This window comes from Coenobita brevimanus, chromosome 101, assembly GCF_032717465.1.
Source record: "Coenobita brevimanus isolate Jiangsu-jjx chromosome 101, ASM3271746v2, whole genome shotgun sequence".
In the NCBI taxonomy this organism is placed as follows: Eukaryota; Metazoa; Arthropoda; class Malacostraca; order Decapoda; family Coenobitidae; genus Coenobita; species Coenobita brevimanus.
Window position 1 is genome coordinate 58,906,975 of NC_137054.1, and position 19,466 is coordinate 58,926,440.

The following is a 19,466-nucleotide window of genomic DNA, read 5'->3' on the forward strand; positions in this document are numbered from 1 at the left end:
TTGGTATTCATGAAATAAGCATCATTATTATAGAAACTGGGTATCTATTCTAACTTACTGTTATTGCCGAAAACGTTATTATTGAAGCTGTTATTGGCAATATCTTATTGTGAAGTCCTCTTGAGAACCTTTCCCATGAGCCTCTAGGTCACTATTGGCACGTTGTGTGTGGGGGGGGGGGTCGCCTACTGATGGAAAATGGCGTTTTTAAGCCACTTCTTGCTTCTACCTCGTGTTGTGTGGGGTAAATTCGCGCATTCAAGGTTTTTCGTTATGATTTTTGGTCACTCGCGCACAATGCGATTCGTGCACTGTGATGACGCGCACTGGGCGAGCCTACTGTATACATGTATATATATATATATATATATATATATATATATATATATATATAAATATATATAAATATATATATATATATATATATATATATATACATGCATATAAATATATATATATATATATATATATATATATATATATATATTCTATTGCCAGATGCCTCAATCCTGTTTGGGGTGGCCACAAAAAAATTGCCTCCACATCGCCCTGTCCCCCGCCATTTCACTGCCGCGCTCCCAACTCACACCCCCCTCTCATATACCTCTCCACCCCATCCCTCCATCTCATCCTCGGCCTCCCCCTCCCTCTTCCTCCCTCCACTTCACTCACATACACTCTCTTCATCAGTCTTTCACCCTCCATCCTCTCCATATGGCCAAACCACCTCAGTGTATTCCTCCTAATGCTTCCTATCACATCCACATCCACACCACAGCACTCCTTTATATCCTCATTTGTCAGCCTGTCTCTCCTTGTGACTCCACAGGCTCCTCTTAAATAACTCATTTCCACTGCTCTCACTCTTGACTTGTGTCCTTCCAGCAACGTCCAAGCTTCACTTCCATACGTTAGAGTTGGTATCACAATACTGTTATGTAGTAACTTTTTCGCTTCCATGCTCACTTCCTTGTTTCTTATCACTGCTTTCAAGGAACCAGCAACCTTTCTTCCCTGTGTACCCTTTCAAGCACTTCACCCTCCAAACCTTCATCCTTACTCATCACACTACCCAAGTACTTAAAGTAATCCCTCTAATATCCGAATGCCCAATATCCGAACATCCCCACTAACTGGACATAATCGTCCCGGGATCCAATATTCCCAAAATGGTCCCAAAACCGCAAAAAAATTGAAAAAAACGAATTTTTCCCGCCTGTTATTTGAACTTGGCGCGCGGGGCGCGGGACAGCTTTGTTGTGGCACGTCATTCCTCCGACGTCCGCTAGAGCGCCCCTGCATCCTCCTCACCTTCCGCCTGTCTCTCGTTGTAAGTGCATGCTCGTCGTCATGGGTGCCCACGTGCTCGCCTTTGTGGTGGTGCCTTACCTGCTGCAGGCGCTCCTGCTGCTCTCGTGCCTCTCCTTCGTGTGTGTGATGATGCCCCACCTGCTGAGAAGAGGAAGAGAGTGGTGTTGACTCTGGAGAAGAAACGGGAGATATTGGAGAAAGTAGATGTGGGGTGGTCTTCTTCCCGCATCCTCCGCGAGTTCAACCTGGCCCAATCTACTTTATTTGATATTAAGAGATCCCGAGACAAACACGCAGTACATGGCTGATTTCTTGTCGAGAAGAAAACGCAATGTGGAGAGGAAGGTGATGTTTACTCCCAAGTTTGCTGAAGTCGACCGCTCCACGTTGATTTGGTATCGACAGCAACGTGCTGCTGGTGTGATGGTACGTGGTACGGAGCTGAAGGCTGCTGCTGAGAAGTTCGCCAGGCTTCACGACACCCTAGACTTCAAGGCATCCAAGGGTTGGCTCTTTGCGTTCAAGTTACGGCATGGCCTTACCAACTGTAAAGCTCATGGCGAAGCTTTGGACGCTAACGAGGATGGAGTTGACGAGTTTCGGCACAAGGTGAAGGGCATGATCGACAAGGAGGGCCTCACTCTCAGTCAGGTCTACAATGCTGACGAAACTGGTTTATTCTATCACTCTTTGCCAACGAACACTCTAGCCAAGGAGACGGAGAAGCATGTACCTGGCTGCAAGCTCTCCAAGGAACGGTTATCTGCTTTGTGTTGTGCCAATGCTAACGGCATGCACCGGCTTAAGCCCGTTATTGTTGGCCATGCAAAGCAGCCTCGGTGTCTTCGTGGGGTGATGGATGTCCTTCCTGTCGTCTGGTACCATTCTTTGAAGGCATGGTTTACAGCCCAGATCTTCAAAGACTGGTTCCTCCGCCACTTCATCAAGGAGGTCATACATTACCAGACGGAGACACTGGGAATCCCGCGCAACCAGGTAAAGGCCCTCCTTCTCCTTGACAATGCACCTGCCCACCCATGTGACAAGGACTTGGTGGCTGAGAATGGCCGCATTAGGTGCATGTTTCTGCCACCTAATAAGACTGCTCTCATCCAACCAATGGACCACGGAGTGATCATGGCAACAAAGTGCCTATACTGCCGGAAGTTCCTGGACGAGGTGATGGTTGTTCTCGAGGACGAGGACGAGCGCAGGGAGGGACGGGACACGCGAGGCCAGCGGACTTTGGGAAACCTTCGCCGCTACATCAAGTCTGCAATCTACAACTGGGCCAGTGCATGGAAGGAAGTCCCTGTCAAGACTCTAGAATATGGTTGGTCTCATCTGCTTCTCGGAACAGATGTGGAGTACAATTTCCTAGGTTTTGACGTGGATGACTTCCATGCACTTCTACGTACGCATGGCGACGATGTTGATGTGGACGATGTGCGTGAGTGGGTGGATGACGATGAGGGCGATCCTGGGTATCAGACCTTGTCTGATATCGAGATCGCATCTTCAGTTGCAGGTGTCAGTACCCAGATTGAAGATTCCGATGAGGACGGCGACGATGGTGCAGACTCCTCTCAGCATGACACAACTCCAGCCATCCCCAAGCTGAGCACACTCCGGGAACACCTAGAGTTCGTTCTCGACTACCTGGAACACCCAGACTGCGACAGGGAGATGGGGCCCTTGGGACTTGTGGAGGAAGTGCGTGCTTTCAGGCAGCACATCATCAATCGTCAGAATCGTCGTTCCTTGCGTCAGTCAACGATTGACAGTTTTTTCAGGCCCGTGACCCCCGCTGTGCCCAGCCCTGGCTCCACTCCATTGCCTCTCCAAGACAGGCCCTCATGCTCCGAGCTACAGCCCAGCACATCAGCCATGGTGGAGTCACCGCTCGACGTGAGTTTGTGTCTATCTTTAGAGTCGTCTGCAGTGGGTACGCCATCACCACGACCCAGCGACGCACCCCTAGGTCACCTGCCAGTGATACTCTCGGACTCTGACAGTGAATAGATGCCAAGAACTTCTCCACTAAACCACACGGGAATTTACAGTGTTGTGCAGTGAAAAAAACTGCGTTGTGTTAAGGATTTACAGTTGTGAGTGAAAAGACAATTTTTGAACTAAATTTAACGTAAACAGATGTGTGTTTTTGCTTTAGAAAATGGTTAGAAGAGTGGAAAAAGTTAAAGTGCAGAGTGCAACCCTTAGTAAGTTACAATGGAGCATAAGTTAGGCAAGAGTGCGCACTGTGAAGAGAACGGACTTCTGAGTGTGAATGACTGAGTTCAGTGCAAGACTTCATGAACAGTGTACTGCAAGTGCTTCAGGAAATCCTTCTTACTGTCGGAGTCCGAGAGGAGGCGGTTATTCATCGAGATGGCCATGGACTTGCTGTAAGTAGGCAGAATATTTCATACTGTACTTTACTGTATTTTCCATACTATACTTATGTCAAACACCTCATTTCACTCTTTTATGTCCCTTATTGGTGTGAATATGCTGTGTCTTAGGTGCTATGCATGTGCAGTAGGAAGGTGTTTTTCTGAGTTAGGCTAGGTTAGGGTCCATAACTACCAGTCCAGGAGCCAGGGACTTGTAAGTACCCAGAATGTTGAATATTATATGAACCTACCTCAAAAACCTCATTTTATGCTTCTTTTGCATTTATTTCAGTCTTTTATGTGCCTTATTGGTGTGATTTGGGTCTTAAATAGGTGCTATGCATGTCCAGAGGGAGTTGTATAGGTGTTTCTCTGAGTTAGGGTCCATAAGTACAAGTCCATAAGCTGGGGCCCAATATCTGGACAGGACCTCTATCCAGACCTGCTTATGGCTCTATTATGTCGGATATTGGAGGGATTACTTTCACATTTTCCAATTCCTCACCATCCAACCTTGCTGTACATTCACTGACTTCACCTCTCTCAAAGACCATCACTTTACTCTTCCCTACATTCACCTTTAGATTCTGTTTCTTACACACTCTCCCAAACTCATCCACCAAGCCTTGGAGCTCTCCTTCGTCTTCACTCAACAACACAGTATCATCTCCAAACAACAGTACAGGGAGTTTCTAAACACTGCCCTCTCTCACCAGGGCCACTCCAACATCCACTACCCTACCTTGTACCTCTTTTATTACCCCATCCATGTACAGATTGAACAACCATGGAGACATGACACATCCCTGTTTCAACCCAACCTTCAAAGAGAAAAATTCACTCACTTCACCATCCACACGCACTGCAGCCTTAGCACCATCGTACATACTCTTCACTGCATTCAACAACTTCCCATCTACTCCATATATTCTTAATACTTTCCACAATCCTTGTCTATCCGCCCTGTCATATGCTTTCTCCAAATCCATGAAAGCTGCATACAACTTCTTTCCCTTCTCTAGAAACTTTTCCACTAAAGATCTAAGAATGAATATCTGATCTACACAACCTCTTCCCTTCCTAAAGCCTCCCTGTTCTTCTCCCACTAATTTCTCTGTTCTTTCTCTAACTCTCTCAATAAGTACCCTACCATACACTTTTCCTATTATACTAAGAAGACAGATGCCCCTATGATTACCACACACTTCTTTTTCCCCTTTTCCTTTGTACAAGGGAATAATTATACCTGACTCCCAATCCTCCGGGACTCTACCTTCCTCCCATGCCAATCTGCACATCTTCCACATCCATTCTACTACTATCTCTCCCCCATGCTTCAGCATTTCACCACACACTCCATCAATTCCTGGGGCTTTCCCCGATTTAACTTTCTTCATTGCGTCCACAACTTCCATCCTACTGATTTCTTCCTGTCTTCTCACCTCCCTCCTTCTCCCAGCCATTCCCCAGCCACTTATACTCACATTACTTCCATCCTGTATATTCAACAATTCCTTAAAGTGTTCTCTCCATCTGCTCACTTTTTCTCCCTTCTTCACTAGTAATCTACTATTTTTATCTTTCACTCCCCTGCTAACTTCACTTCCACCCTGTCTTACTCTTCTCACCTCTTTCCAGAACATTTTCTTACAGTCCCTCCATTTTACACTCAAATTCTTTCCAAATTCCTCATCCGCTTTCTTCTTACTCTCTTTTACTAATCTTTTCACGTCTCTCTTTCTTTCTACATATAACTCTTTCTTCCACCTCTCAACTTCTTCCACGCCCCTATTTCTCATCCATTCATTGTATGCTTTCTTCTTTTTTGCCACAGCCTGTCTCACCTCTTCATTCCACCACGCTGTTCCTTGCACCCCCCTCCGTCTTCTCTTCATCCCACACACCACATCACATGCTGCACATATTTCTTCTGTAAATATCCTGCACACACCTTCCACGTCCCCCATCTACTCCATTTCATATTTGCCCAATCGTTCCTCCACTTCTCTCTTATACTCTGCCTTTTTCTCATCCTCTTGCAACCTTTCCACTCTCCTTACAAATACTCCTTCTTCCCGTCCTTCCCTTCTTTTATTTCTCCATCCTAAATGGACCTTGATTTTGGCCACCACCAAGTAGTGGTCAGAAAGTCCACTCCCCCAACCTCTATAAGCTCTTGCATCCATTACACATATTCGCATCCTTTCTTCCACACACACATAATCAGTCATTGCCTTCCTTTCATTCAGTTCACCACCCACCCTTCTCATCACTCACCATGTATACCTGTGGATCATTTTGTGCCTGAAGGGGTTATTGGCTGTCATCAACCCCCTCCCAGCACAAATGTTCACTAACGCACTGCCATTCTCGTCTATCACCGCAGACACACCCCGCTCACCAACTATTCCATCTACCTTCAAATTCCCTACTTTACGATTCATATCACCAATCAAAAACACTCTCTCATTCCTTCCAAACTTTTCCATGCACACTTCCACATTTGTCCAGAACTCTTCTCTCACTCTGCTTGCATGATCTTGCGTTGGCGCATACACACACACAATCGCCCACATTTGTATTCCAACTTTCAATCTTACCCACACAATCCTTGACCCAACTGATCCATACTCTCTTATGCTCTTCTTTCATCTTTTACTCACAACTATACGTACTCCTTCTTTTGCCCTCTCATTCTCACCTATTCCTGCACATATACCCCATCGATACTCCCATTTTCTCACACTCACCTCTCCATTTCGTTTCAGTTATTCTGCATACATCAACATTCGCACTCTCAAGCACCTGGACAATCTCTCTCTATTTCACCTCATCATTCGCTCCCCTTACATTCCACATTCCGATTACCATGTCCTTTGTCCAGTCCTTGGTCGTTATCTTTTGGTCAGTCCTTGTCGGAGGCTTATTGTCTTCTAGTTAGTTGTTTTCCGTGGAGGGGCACTAACCCTTCGCCAACCCTTTTAGTCGCCTTTTACGACAAGCAGGGATACTGGGGGAGTATTCTTGAAAACCCCCCCTACCCCCAGATGTAATACACACATTACACATGCGTAATTACGTGCACACATGTGCAGAACGTATACGTGAATTTACCACACTTGAAGGGTTTGGGAACGTAACCCTCTCATAAATTAAGGGATTACTGTGCACTATAACTAGCTTCATTTTGAAGTAACATGATGCATTTACTGTTAACAGTGCTGTGAATTGGTCCTTCACTAATTTTGTGCTTGGATCTTGCTTTGTGCCCTTATGAGTGAAACCTGGCAGGTTTCTTCCAATAAACTGCTGTTTCATCGCAGTTAAATATCTGGTCCAAGGTGTAGTTTCCCTCCTCAGTTATCTGCTTTGCTATCCCAGGAAACACACAAAGCAGCAATGTCTGCCGAGACCACTTCTCCTTGATAAACAGCATGTTTTACATCATATCTTTGACTGTAGTTAGTTGTCTACTTTCATTTCCACTCATATCCATCAACCTTGGAAAATGTGTTGTGAGTCACCCCACGCATTGCCAGCAGCTCAAAAGGGTTGCATGATGCACTCCATTTCTCGACCCTAGTGAGGTATAGCTGAAAAAGTTTGGTAGGCTCAGAGGTGTTCGATAAATCTGAAATCCAATATATTGGGATCTGATAAAGCGAGTGTTTCCTGGATATTGATATGAGAGGCATACAAGTCTATGCAACTCCTTGTGTTAGTACACATTTATTTTATGACAGAGACACACAGCACAACTAGGCATAAAAGCAGTCACCATACAAACATTACTAAACTGTATATAATAACGTCCCACCTCCAGACATTCCAGCACAAGCAGTGAAGAAACATCTACATGCTGTACTCACTTCATGAACAGGGCAGTACAACACCTTGATCAGAACACTATACAGTAATCCGTCCAATAACCGATGTAATAGAGCTAAAGGCATGTCTGGTGTAATGAGCCGGATAGTGAAAGGTCTAAGGGCAAGAGATATTAGGTGGACTACCCGTTCACTACACAGGATGATAGAAAACTCGAAGAAACTTTAGGTCTTATTAATAACTTAACACATATTTACACAAAAACTTAACACTAGTTAACATGGTTCGCCCAGGGAGGTCATCTTAGATAAACAAGGTCGACCACCCAGAGGACAAACCGTTGACACAATTAATGTATAAAAAAAACAAAGTAGCTTTCCAATCACCTGAAGTGAGCATTGATTAAACAATTCCGTCAGTGAACCCACTTGTAAATAGCGTAAATGACACCAATAAAATACCCAGCGAGTATCCGTCACAACAAAACAAAAAAAAGTGTAAACTTTAAATGTATAGGTAGATGTAGGTGAAAAAGGTGGTTTAATATTGTGTTCACTCCCTTGTTGATAGTTCTAAGTACTCACACGAGACCTTGCACCCAGAGTCCCTCAGGAGAGTGTTGAGCCTTGGCTGCTTGGTTGAGACTGACTCTAGAGTGAATGAGAAGGTCCCACAACATCTCGTCTAACTCAGTCAGAAAGGGAGGCTCGGAGCATTGGCACCTGTGTTCGACTGTGTTGGAGCCTCGACCGTCGATGATTTCCCGAGAAGTGGTGAATGAGGCGAGGGCCATGATACTGGAAATTGGGTTTGTCTGGGAATTGGGAAAATGCCTCCTGGACAGGTACTCATGGACCCTAACCCAGCCTAACTCAGAGAACCACCTACATAACTCCATACCGGACATGCAAAGCACTTACCTAAGACCCTGTTCACACAAATAAGGGACAGAAAGCATGAAATAAATGAAAAGGAACCAGAGAATGAGGAATTAGAAGTGAGTATGGAAAATATTTAGCACGGTTCAGGGTACTTACAACACGTCCGTGACCATTATGAAGATTTACCCGCTTCCTCTAAGGCCCTGGCAGTGGTGAAAATGCTCCTGAAACACATACAGTAATCCAGTGTTGTGCTGCACTTAATCCTTTGCTCGGTGAATTATAACTGTTTAACATTGCATTTTCTGTTCTTGCTTGCGCCATGCCAGTTGCAACACGCCAGTGTTGCACTCTGCACTTTATCCTTTGCACTCTGAATTCTAATTTCTTAACACTGCACAACACTGTAAATTCCCACGTGGTCTAGTGGAGAGGTGTTGCAGTTTATTCACTGTTTATTCACAAAAACGAGCACATGGGATAGCCATGGCGATGAGCATCTACTCACGACGGTAGTTAGGCGGGAACTGGGGAGGGGAGGATGCAGGGGGGCGCTCTACTATGTGCGAAAACACAGCTGTTTGGTGCCGCATGTCAAGTTCAAAGTACGGTTGAAAAAAATGTTGGATTTTTCGTTTTTGCTTTGTTACGTTCTTTGGTGATTTGGGGGTTCCGAAGGCCCCGACCCAAAATACCCAGAAATTGGGGTGTCCGGGGATTGGGCATCCAGTTATTACAGGGATTACTGTTTTACAGTCCTCTCTCTCCCAACCTTACATCCATCCATCCATGTCCTTAAACAGAGATGATAGAATTCACCTAGCTAGGCTTAGATCAGGACATCCATCACTTAGCCCTTCTCAGGAACCAGCTTAGATATGGGTTGGGTTGAACCACAGATGACACATGCCCTGCATTTAGAATAGGCCCAAACAACAGAACACACATAAAACATTGCATGGGTTGTGCCACATTAAGACACAGACAACATCAACAGTGTAAGGAGCATATGGGAGAACCCCATAGGGACAGTTGCATACCAGCAGTCAACAGGTCTTCCCGATAGGAAGGACTGGGATTGAGTGACATCATCAACAGGAATCCCAATTTATCTGAAGAAAAGTCCTTTCAGGCAGTGATTTTGTAGACAATGACAACAAGCTAATGTTAGTTCTTTGGGGTTATGTCAAATAGCCAATTACCAGTGTCACATTAGTCAACCTCCCTCCCTCTCCCAAGTACAGCATTCACTTGATTTATGATGTGATTGAAAATATCTGTTGCATAATGATTGATCATACTGTACATCATTTTATAATTTCATTTATAAAGGCTCCGGCATGCTTGCATGCGTCAAGCTTGGCCACCTGGTGGCAACTCTCCATACTGCTTGATCTCAGACAGCCTCCCTATTAAAGCCTTTATCCCTAAGAACACGTACTTTGACCTCATCCCAGTTTACTTTTAGTAAGTCTCTCTCAACCCTACCTTCGACGTTCTCACATCACCTTCCACACCAAGTTTTCATCTTCCATCCTCTCAGCATGCTCAAACCATCTCAGTCTACCCCTCCTCATCACCACACCAAGATATTTTAAGTCCTGTCCATCCTCTAAACTCATCAATCACATTCCTTGTGCCCCCAGGTTGCCACATTGAAGGATGTACTACACATCCATCAAATTATTGTTGTTTTGGTACATTTGAGCCTACGAATATCCTCTTCCTTTACTGCCCAGGTTTCACTACCATACAGCTTAACACTCCTAATGCATGCCACACACAAGGATTCCTTAGCATGGAGGGGTCCTTGAGAGAAATTAAGTCACAGAATGGAACATGAGGCTGGTTGGTGAGGAAATAGAGGATGTGAATGCCTTCAGGCACTTAGGTAGTGTGATGATTAAGGACGGAAGTTTAGAGGGTGAAGTGCTTGAAAGGGTGCAGCAGGGAAGAAAGTTTGCTGATTTATTAAAAGCAGTGATAAGGAATGGGAAAGTGAGCATGGAAATAAAAAAGTTGCTGCATGAATGTTGTGATCTCCATTCTAACATACAGAAACGAAACTTGGCCTCTCTTAGAACACAAGTCAGGAGTGAGAGCTGTGAAAATGAGTTATTTGAAAGGAGCATGTGGAGTTAGATGGAGAGACAGGTAAGCATATGAGGAAGTGAAGAAGCATTGTGGTATCGATGTGGATGTGATTGAAAGCATTAGAGATACACTCTGAGATGGTTTGGCCATGTGGAGAGGATGGAGTATGGAGTCTGAGAGACTGACTAGAAGACTGTATGTGACTGAGGTAGAGGGGGAATGGGAGAAGGAGAGACCAAGGATAAGATGGAGGGATGGAGTGGAAAAATATATGTGAGGGGGTGGTGTGAGTTGATTGGAGGGCAGCCAAATGTCAGTAGACAAAGTGACATGGAAACTTTGTTGCCACCCCTTACAGGATTACAGTGTCTGGTTATGCGTATACTGTATAGAAAACACTGAGGGTTTACTCCTCAAGGGCAGAAAAAAAAAAATCTTTCCCCTGAAGGGGTTATCTCATCTTAGTGAAGTTACTGCATGTTGTATTAATAGGTATTATGATGATTTTATTGTGTATAGTTGGCTATCATTGCTGTATTTGGATACTGTTACATCTGTGAGCTTAACTTTCATGGCAGTATCAGAATTTCCACCATTAACATAGTCACAGATATTTGCTCAAGATTAGTGGTAAAGTTACTTTCGAAGCAAATGAAAAACTTCTCACTTGAGGATGTGCCAACACCTGTGCTTAACCCTTAAAGGGTGGTCTAGTTCCCGAACGTCTGCTAAGGAAATGGCAGTTGACGTTCTGAAAAGCATTCCTATTCTGTGGGCCTAGTATATGAAACAAATGGGAGATATGGCAACAGTGCCTGCTAGGACGTGAATATATCTCACGACACCACCTTGAGTCACTTCCAGTTGATGCAAGAGGCCGTACACAACAGAGGTGTGTTGTGTGCAAGAATTCAGCGAGACGCCCAGGGAAACACAGAGAAGTGACTACGTGGTGCCCTGAGTGTGGTGTGGGTCTCTGTATCAATTGCTTTACAGAATACCACACACTGAAGACATATTAGTGTGAACAATTATACAGTTGTACATAATTTTTACATACGTAAGATTATAACTGAAGAGGCGTAAGATAAGAAAAATTTTACATATAACATGGTGTGTAGTGTTCAAAGTGCACCACAAAGACATAGAACAGTGTACATAATGTAAAAATAATATATTTTAGGCTGCTGTTACAAATAAGAGCAGAGAACGAGACTCTGCCCACTTGCTCTCAGTCGCATGCCACTGAGAGTGACCTTGATGCACCATCACCCCTCTCATTCACCTCTCACCACCACCCGGCCTGTGCGCAATTTGAAGAGAGTAACATCAAATTCTTTGTTTTTTCAGGTATTCTGATCCATTTATGCATGATTTCATAACACTTCATTTTTTCCAAAATAATCTGTCCCATACGATGGAAAACTGGAAAGTAGACCTGTTTAAGAGTTAAACACTGCTAACTGACTGAATATATGAGCATGAAGTGTAGCAGCATGAACATGGAGTCTGCTGAGTGTATGCTTAGAGTGATTTAAAGATCATAAAGTTCTTTTAGATAGTATCTGAGAAGCAAAGAATGTGTGAATTTTTAGGTATGTGTATAGTGGTGGGTGGGGGTGCCCATCATTCACCCACTTAGTGTAGTGGTACTCTGTTCTTATGGTAGCTCTGCATTGAGTGGCAAGCCAAATGCTTTCCTGTAAACCAGGAAAGCATTTACAACGTTGGGTGATAACCTTATAACCAACCAACACGTGTTCCCTATGTGGCAACAAGTGGTTTGGTGGAGGGTTAGTGCCCCCCCCTCCCCCCTGGAAATAACTAACTAAAAATAGGAACAAGAAACCTCGGACCAGGACTGACCAAAAGGTGACGACTAAGGACCGAACAAAGGACTTGATTCGGATTGCGACGTGGAATGTAGAGGGTGCAAATGATGAGGTGAAAGAGAGAGAGAGCATACAGGTGCTCAAGGGTGCGAAAGTGGATGTATGTGGATTAACTGAAACTGAATGGTGAGGTGAGAGTGTGAGAGAATGGGTGTATGGATGGGGTATATGTGTGGGAGTAGGTGAGAATGAGAGGGCAAAAGAAGGAATCTGTATTGTTGTGAGTAACAGACGGAAGGAGAACATAAGAGAGTATGGATCAGTTGGCCCAAGGATTGTGTGCGTAAGATTGAAAGTTGGACTACAAAGGTGGGCAATTGAGTGCCTGTATGCACCAACACAAGCTCATGCAAGCAGAGTGAGAGAAGAGTTCTGGACAAATGTGGAAGCGTGCTTGGAAAAGTCTGAAAGGAATGAGTGTTTCTGATTGGCAATATGAATGTTAAGTAGGGAATTTGAAGGTGGATGGAGTAGTTGGTGAGTGGGGTGTGCCTGCTGAGATAGATGAGAATGGCAGTGCTTTAGAGAACATTTGTGTCAGGAGGGGATTGGTAATAGCCAGTACCCTCTTCAGGCACAAAATGATCCATAGGTATACGTGGCGAGTGATGAGAAAGGTGAGCGGTGAACTGAATGAACGGAAGGCAATGATTGATTATGTATGTGTGGATGAAAGGATGTGAAGGTGTGTAATGGATGCAAAAGCATATAGAGGTTGGGGGAGTGGACTTTCTGACCACCACTTGGTGGTGGTGAGAATCAAGGTCCAAGTGAAATAGAAGAAGGAAAGAATGGGAAGAGGTAGTATATGCAAGGAAGGTGGAAAGGTTACAAGAGGATGAGAAAAATGCAGAATATTAGAGAGAAGTGGAGGAGCGATTGGGTAAATATGGACTGGAGCAGATGGGGGATGTGGAAGATGTGTGCAAGGTATTCACAGAAGAAATCTGTGCAGCATGTGAGGTGGTGTGTGAGGTGGAGAGAAGATGAAAGGGGGTGCAAGGAACAGCATGATGGAAAGAAGAGGTGAGACAGGAAGTGGCACAAAAGAAGAAGGCATATAGTGAGTGGATGAGAAACAGCGACATGGAAGAAGTGGAGAGACAGAAGAGAGAGTTATATGTAGAGAGGATGAGAGGTAAAAAGATTAGTAAGAGAGAGTAAGAAGAGAGTAGAGGAGGAATTTGGAAGGAATTTGAGTGTAAAGTGGATGGAATGTAAGAAAATGTTCTGGAAAGAGTAAAGAGAGTTAGATAGGGTGGCAAAGAAGTTAGTAGGGTAGTGAAAGATAAAAATGGGTAGATTACTAGTGGAGAAAGGAGAATAAATGAGCAGATGGAAAGAAAACTTTAAGGAATTGTTGAACATAGAGAATTAAAGTAATGCGAGAATAATTGGCTGGGCAATGGCTAGGAGACAGAGGGATGTGAAAAGAGAGGAAGAAATCAATAGGATGGAAGTTGTGGAAGCAATGAAGAAAGTCAAAATGGGGAAAGCCCCAGGAATTGATGGAGTGTGTGGGGAAATGCCGAAGCATGGGGGAGAGATAGTAATAGAATGGATGTGGAAGATGTGCAGATTGGCCTGGGAGGAAGGTGGAGTCCCGGAGGAGGGGAAGTCGGGTATAATTATTCCTTTGTAAAAAGGAAAAAGGGAATCACAGGGGCATGTGTCTTCTTAGTGTAATAGGAAAAGTATATGGTAGGATACTTACTGACAGAGTTAGGGAGATAACAGAGGAATTATTTAGAGAAGAACAGGGAGGTTTTAGGGAGGGAAGAGATTGTGTAGATCAGATATTCATTCTCAATGGAAAAGTGTCTAGAGAAGGGAAAGAAGTTGTATTCAGTCCTCATGGATTTGGAGAAACCATATGACAGGGTGGATAGGCAAGGATTGTGGAAAGTATTGAGAATATATGGAGTAGACGAGAAGTTGCTGAATTCTGTGAAGAGTATGTATGAGGGTGCTAAGGCTGCAGTGCGTGTGGATAATGATCTGATTGGATTTTTCTGCGTGAATGATGGACTGAAACAGGGATGTGTAATGTCTCTCTGGTTGTTCAGTCCATATATGGATGTGATTATAAAAGAGATACAAGGTTGGGCAGTGGATGTTGGAGTGGCTCTAATGAGAGAGGGCAGTGTTTTGAAATTCCCTGTACTGTTGTTTGCAGATGAAACTGTGTTGTTAACTGAAGACAGAGGGGAGCTGCAAGGCCTGGTGAATGAGTCTGGGAGAGTGTGTAAGAAACAAAATCTAAAGGTGAATGTAGGGAAGAGTGAAGTTATGATCTTCGAGAGAAGTGAAGTCAGTGAATGTACAGTGAGGTTGGATGAGGAGGAAATGGAAAATGTTAGTGCCTTTAAGTACTTGGGTAGTATGATGAGTAAGGATGGAAGTTTGGGGGTGAAGTACTTGAAAGGGTAGAACAAGGAAGAAAGTTCGCTGGTTCTTTGAAAGCAGTGATAAGAAACAGGGAAGTGAACATGGAAGTGAAAAAGCCACTGCATGACAGTACTGTGATACCAACTGTAACGTACGGAAGTGAAGCTTGGACTCTGTTGGAAGGACACAAGTCAAGAGTGAGGGCAGTGGATGTGAGTTATTTGAGAGGAGCCTGTGGAGTCACATGGACAGACAGACTGACAAATTAGAATGTGAAGGAGCGTTGTGGTGTGGATGTGGATGTGATAAGAAGGATTAGGAGACACACACTGAGGTGGTTTGGCCATGTGGAGAGGATGGAGAGTGAAAGACATGAGGAGAGTGTATGTGAGTGAAGTGGAGAGGGGGAGACCAAAGATGAGATGGAGGGATGGAGTGGAGAGGTATATGAGAGAGGGGATGTGAGCTGGGAGCAGGGCAGTGAAATGGTGGGGGACAGGACGACATGGAGGCGATTTGTTTGTGGCCACCTCTTTTGGGATTAAGACATCTGACAATAGACAGATAGATAGAGAGGTAGTGTAGTTTATGTTTGTTAAGTAAGGTTAGGGCAGTTAATTTGGTTAGAAGTTTAAAGATGGACTTGGGTCAGGAGGCCAGAACCATAATGGCCATTTTACCTGTGTTTTATGATGCAGCACCCACAAATTCTTGATATGCTCACCATTTTCTGCACCAAAATTATGTGAATGTTGAGACCCAACTTTACCTAAGAGTGGGACCTTAACTTCTAATACTGACTGCTTATGTTAACAGATTGAACATTCGACGGGATCACCTTCTGGAGGATGCCTTTAACAAAGTGATGGGTGCTAGTAAGAAAGACCTGCAGAAAGCTAAACTCTACATCACTTTTTATGGAGAAGAAGGCCTTGACTATGGTGGGCCTTCCAGGGAATTCTTCTTCCTGCTTTCCCGAGAGCTCTTCAACCCCTACTATGGTCTGTTTGAGTACTCGGCTAATGACACTTACACAGTGCAGATCTCACCCATGTCAGCATTTGTGGATAACTACCATGAGTGGTTTCGGTTCTGTGGAAGGGTGCTTGGTCTTGCTCTTGTCCACCAGTATCTTCTTGATGCATTCTTCACCAGACCATTCTACAAAGGACTCCTTCGCAGGTTAGTAATTCTTGCTAAATCCCTGTCAATACTGTCATTCACAACTGTCAGTTACTGAGCTCAAATGGTATTTGTTCTGCAAAGTCCAGAGTTTTTCAGCATTTCACATGTAACAAATGCATGAACACTCTTGTTACTGACCATCAGTAACTCCATTTCCTTTCCTGATTTCATTTTTTACCCATCTTCTTTTTCTTTTAATTATCTTCCACACTGCATTGATAGCTGTCTTGAAAGAGCCTTAAGTGAATGCAGGCAGTAGTTATATTGTCAGTAACAGATGTGCAAGTGAGTAAGAGGTACAGCAACAACACATTGTTACTCATGCTATGGATTTTAAGTGACAGTTTTATGTGGTACATACATTATTTTTTGCCTATTTACTTATTCTGTTAGGTTGGGGCACTCACCATCCACTCACTCGAAGAAGTGCTGCTCTCGGGTGTCTGCCCTTTCTTCTCCTCCATTCTTCACTTCTTTCATCCTCTTCTGTCTTTCATTCCTTCATTCTTTCCTCGTCCTTCTGCCTACGGGTGACTTTACGCTCTCTCTTCCATCTTTCTTTCCTTCATTCTTTCCCCATCCTTCTGCCTGTGGGTGACTTTACACTAAGTGACAAGCCAAAAAGTTTCCTGTACACCAGGAAGCTATTTACTACACTGGGTGGTAACCATATAACCAAATTATGACGCCTGGTGGTATAGTGGGTAATTACGGTGCTCCATTCGGACTGATCTGGTGAAGGTTTATATCCAAGGGGTGTTTGGGGTTTATTGCTCATGTATTGCCACTCAGAGATGATTGAGGCTGGTCACTGTCATATTAAATGTCAGGACCAACTTGCCTAGCCCCGGGCTCCTACGCTCTTCATAGAGCAACATAGGAGTGGATGATGGATGGATGGATAAAAATAATTGTTTTCAGTTCCCAAGTCACTTGTGTTTGGTTGCTTATTGCCTTGGACATCTAGGTACAGAAAGAAACTTTGCTGAAAAGCTAAGGTACAGTTAGGCAAGTTTCCAGCTTTAACATCTAGTGTTGCCAGTATTCTCTTTGTGCGAGGTCCGAACTCACTGAGTTTCAAAGCTTGGATCATCAAATCTTTCACATTTGAGATAAGTGTGGTGCAGGGATATGAGTGGAGTTCATGGGTGGTGTGGTAGAAAGGATGAGAGTGGTTTAGATATAAAGGAAACAGTATGAAAGAGGAAAAAGGAATTATTTTTATTTATACAGTGTATGATTGGTTGGTGGGGTCGCATACCATCCACTCACTCGATGTAGTGCTGCTCTTGGGAGCCTGCCCTTTCTCCTCTTCCATCCTTCTTTCCATCCTTCCTCTTCTGTGTTTCTTCATTCTTTCCTCTTCCTTCTGTCTACGGGTGACCCTACACTGCGTGACAAGCCAAGTGGTTTGCTGTACACCAGGAAACCATATATGCTGGATGGCAACCATAAAACCAAATTATGGCACGTGGTGGTTTAGTGGGCAATTAAGGCACTCCAGTCTGATTCAGCCCATGCAGGTTTGTGTCCAAGGGATGGTTGGGTTTATGGCTCTCTCAGTGCCATTTGGGGATGAATGAGGCAGGTTACTCTCAAATGTCAAGACCTGCTTGCCTAACCTCGGGCTCCTATGCTTCCCTTGGAGAAACTTTGGATTAGATGATGAACGAATGTAATTTATGATATATGATGAAAGAATATAAATTATTTGGACAGTACAGAGTTGTCAAGAACAATCCCCTGAGAGTTACTGATTCAGTGTGTGGATGGACAAGGACCCCTCCAAGACATAAAAGAACTTGGTGGTGGGATGGGGGTGTAGAAGCTACAGTTAAGGAGAAAAGAAGGCTTTTCCGGGAATGGAAAAGGGATGGGAACAAAGAGTAAAACCTGGCTTCCAAGCATAGGGCTAGAAAAGCAGTTTACAGGACAAAATCTGAGTCCCAGAGACTTACTAGATAACCTAAATAGTGTGGAAAGAAAGACTGTATATAATGAACAACCATGGGGATATCACACAGCCTTAATGCACGCCCACACCGATCGTGAACCTTTCACTTAGATGCCCATTTACCCTTACACATGCTTCACTACCCTCATAAAAACTCTTGACACCACCTAGCAGCTTATCATCTGCACCACACATGCACAGAACCTTCCACAATCCTTCTCTGTCTACTTTGTTGTATGCTTTTTCCAGATCCATGAATGCCTTATAGTCCTTCTTACAAGCCCTCTCCACTATCTGTCTCACTGCAAATATTTGATCCACAGAGCCTCTGCCACTCCTAAAGCCATCCTGTTCATAACTCACTAGGACTTCTGATATCTCTCTTACTTTCTCTATAATAATTCTTTCATATACCTTCCCTACCACACTCAGTAATCTTATGCCACAAGAATTCTTGCATTTACTTCACTCACCTTTATTTTTGTACAGGGGTACGATCACAACCTTCTTCCACTCTGCTGGCACAGTTTCACTCATCCATGCCTTCTCACATATTTCCAACAAGCACTTCATTCTGCTCTTTCCACTACAGCTAATCATCTCTGCATACACCTCATCAACCCCAGCTGCTTTCCCATTTTTCAACCGGTTCACAGCATTCTTGACCTGTGCGAGTGTAATAATCAGCTGCTTACATCCTTCACACTTTCACATTTCTTTCTGCTGCTACTTGTACATTTCTGCTCCTTTTTCCAAAATAACTTCCTATTTCCAGAGAAATTTGCATTCATTTTTCTTCCTTGATCATCATTTACCTCCTTCTTTTTCCTCTTCACTAGTCTCTTAACATGCTTCTTGCTCTTAATATATTCAGTTCTTATATCAGTTGAACTCCTGTTCTGTTATCACTCTAGCCACTTCTTCCTCTTTTCCTCCACTGCCCTCTTAACCTCTTCATCCCATCGTGCCGTACCTTTCTTCTTTGTTGTTACTCTTGCCACATCACACACCGCTTTAGCATTCCTAACTGAGCAATCCCTATATGCATTCCACAGGCTGTGCACATCCATTTAATTCCAATTCACTGATTCTAACTCCTCTCCTACTTTGGTCCTGTATTCATTTGCCATTTCCTCTATCTTCAGCTTCTCGATTTTCTGTTTTTCTCCCTGACTGCTCCTCTCTCTCCTTGTCCACTTCACTCCTCTCAGCTTGATCTTGCATACCATAGTCATATGCTCTGACAGACTTCCACATCGTCCTCTCATGGCCCTTATATCAGCAACCATTCCCAGCATCGGCCTCTGTGAGCACATAATCAATGAGGCTTCTTTCAACACGATCCCCGTTCCCATGTAGCCATGAGAGAAGCAAAAACACGTGTAATGAAGAGGGGGATGACGTTGGTAATGAATGGTGTTGGATGTAATTCTGTATCTCATATTTGTCATATGCTGATGGTGCAGTACTGCTTGCAAATACCAGACAAGAAATTGATAGACTAGCGCAGAGTTTTGCTGTTGTCTGTGAGCATCGTGCT

The 19,466-nt window shown here is 44.0% G+C and overlaps 1 protein-coding gene across 1 annotated transcript in view; it reads left to right on the forward strand.

Moving 5' to 3' along the window:
* The window catches only part of LOC145415046 (uncharacterized), a 1,008,740-nt gene that overhangs the window by 902,103 nt on the left and 87,171 nt on the right, over nucleotides 1-19,466 (forward strand). The window contains exon 18 of the mRNA XM_080284461.1: nucleotides 15,604-15,969. Within this exon, the coding sequence (XP_080140587.1) occupies nucleotides 15,604-15,969 (366 nt within the window). The remainder of the gene's footprint in view (nucleotides 1-15,603; nucleotides 15,970-19,466) is intronic.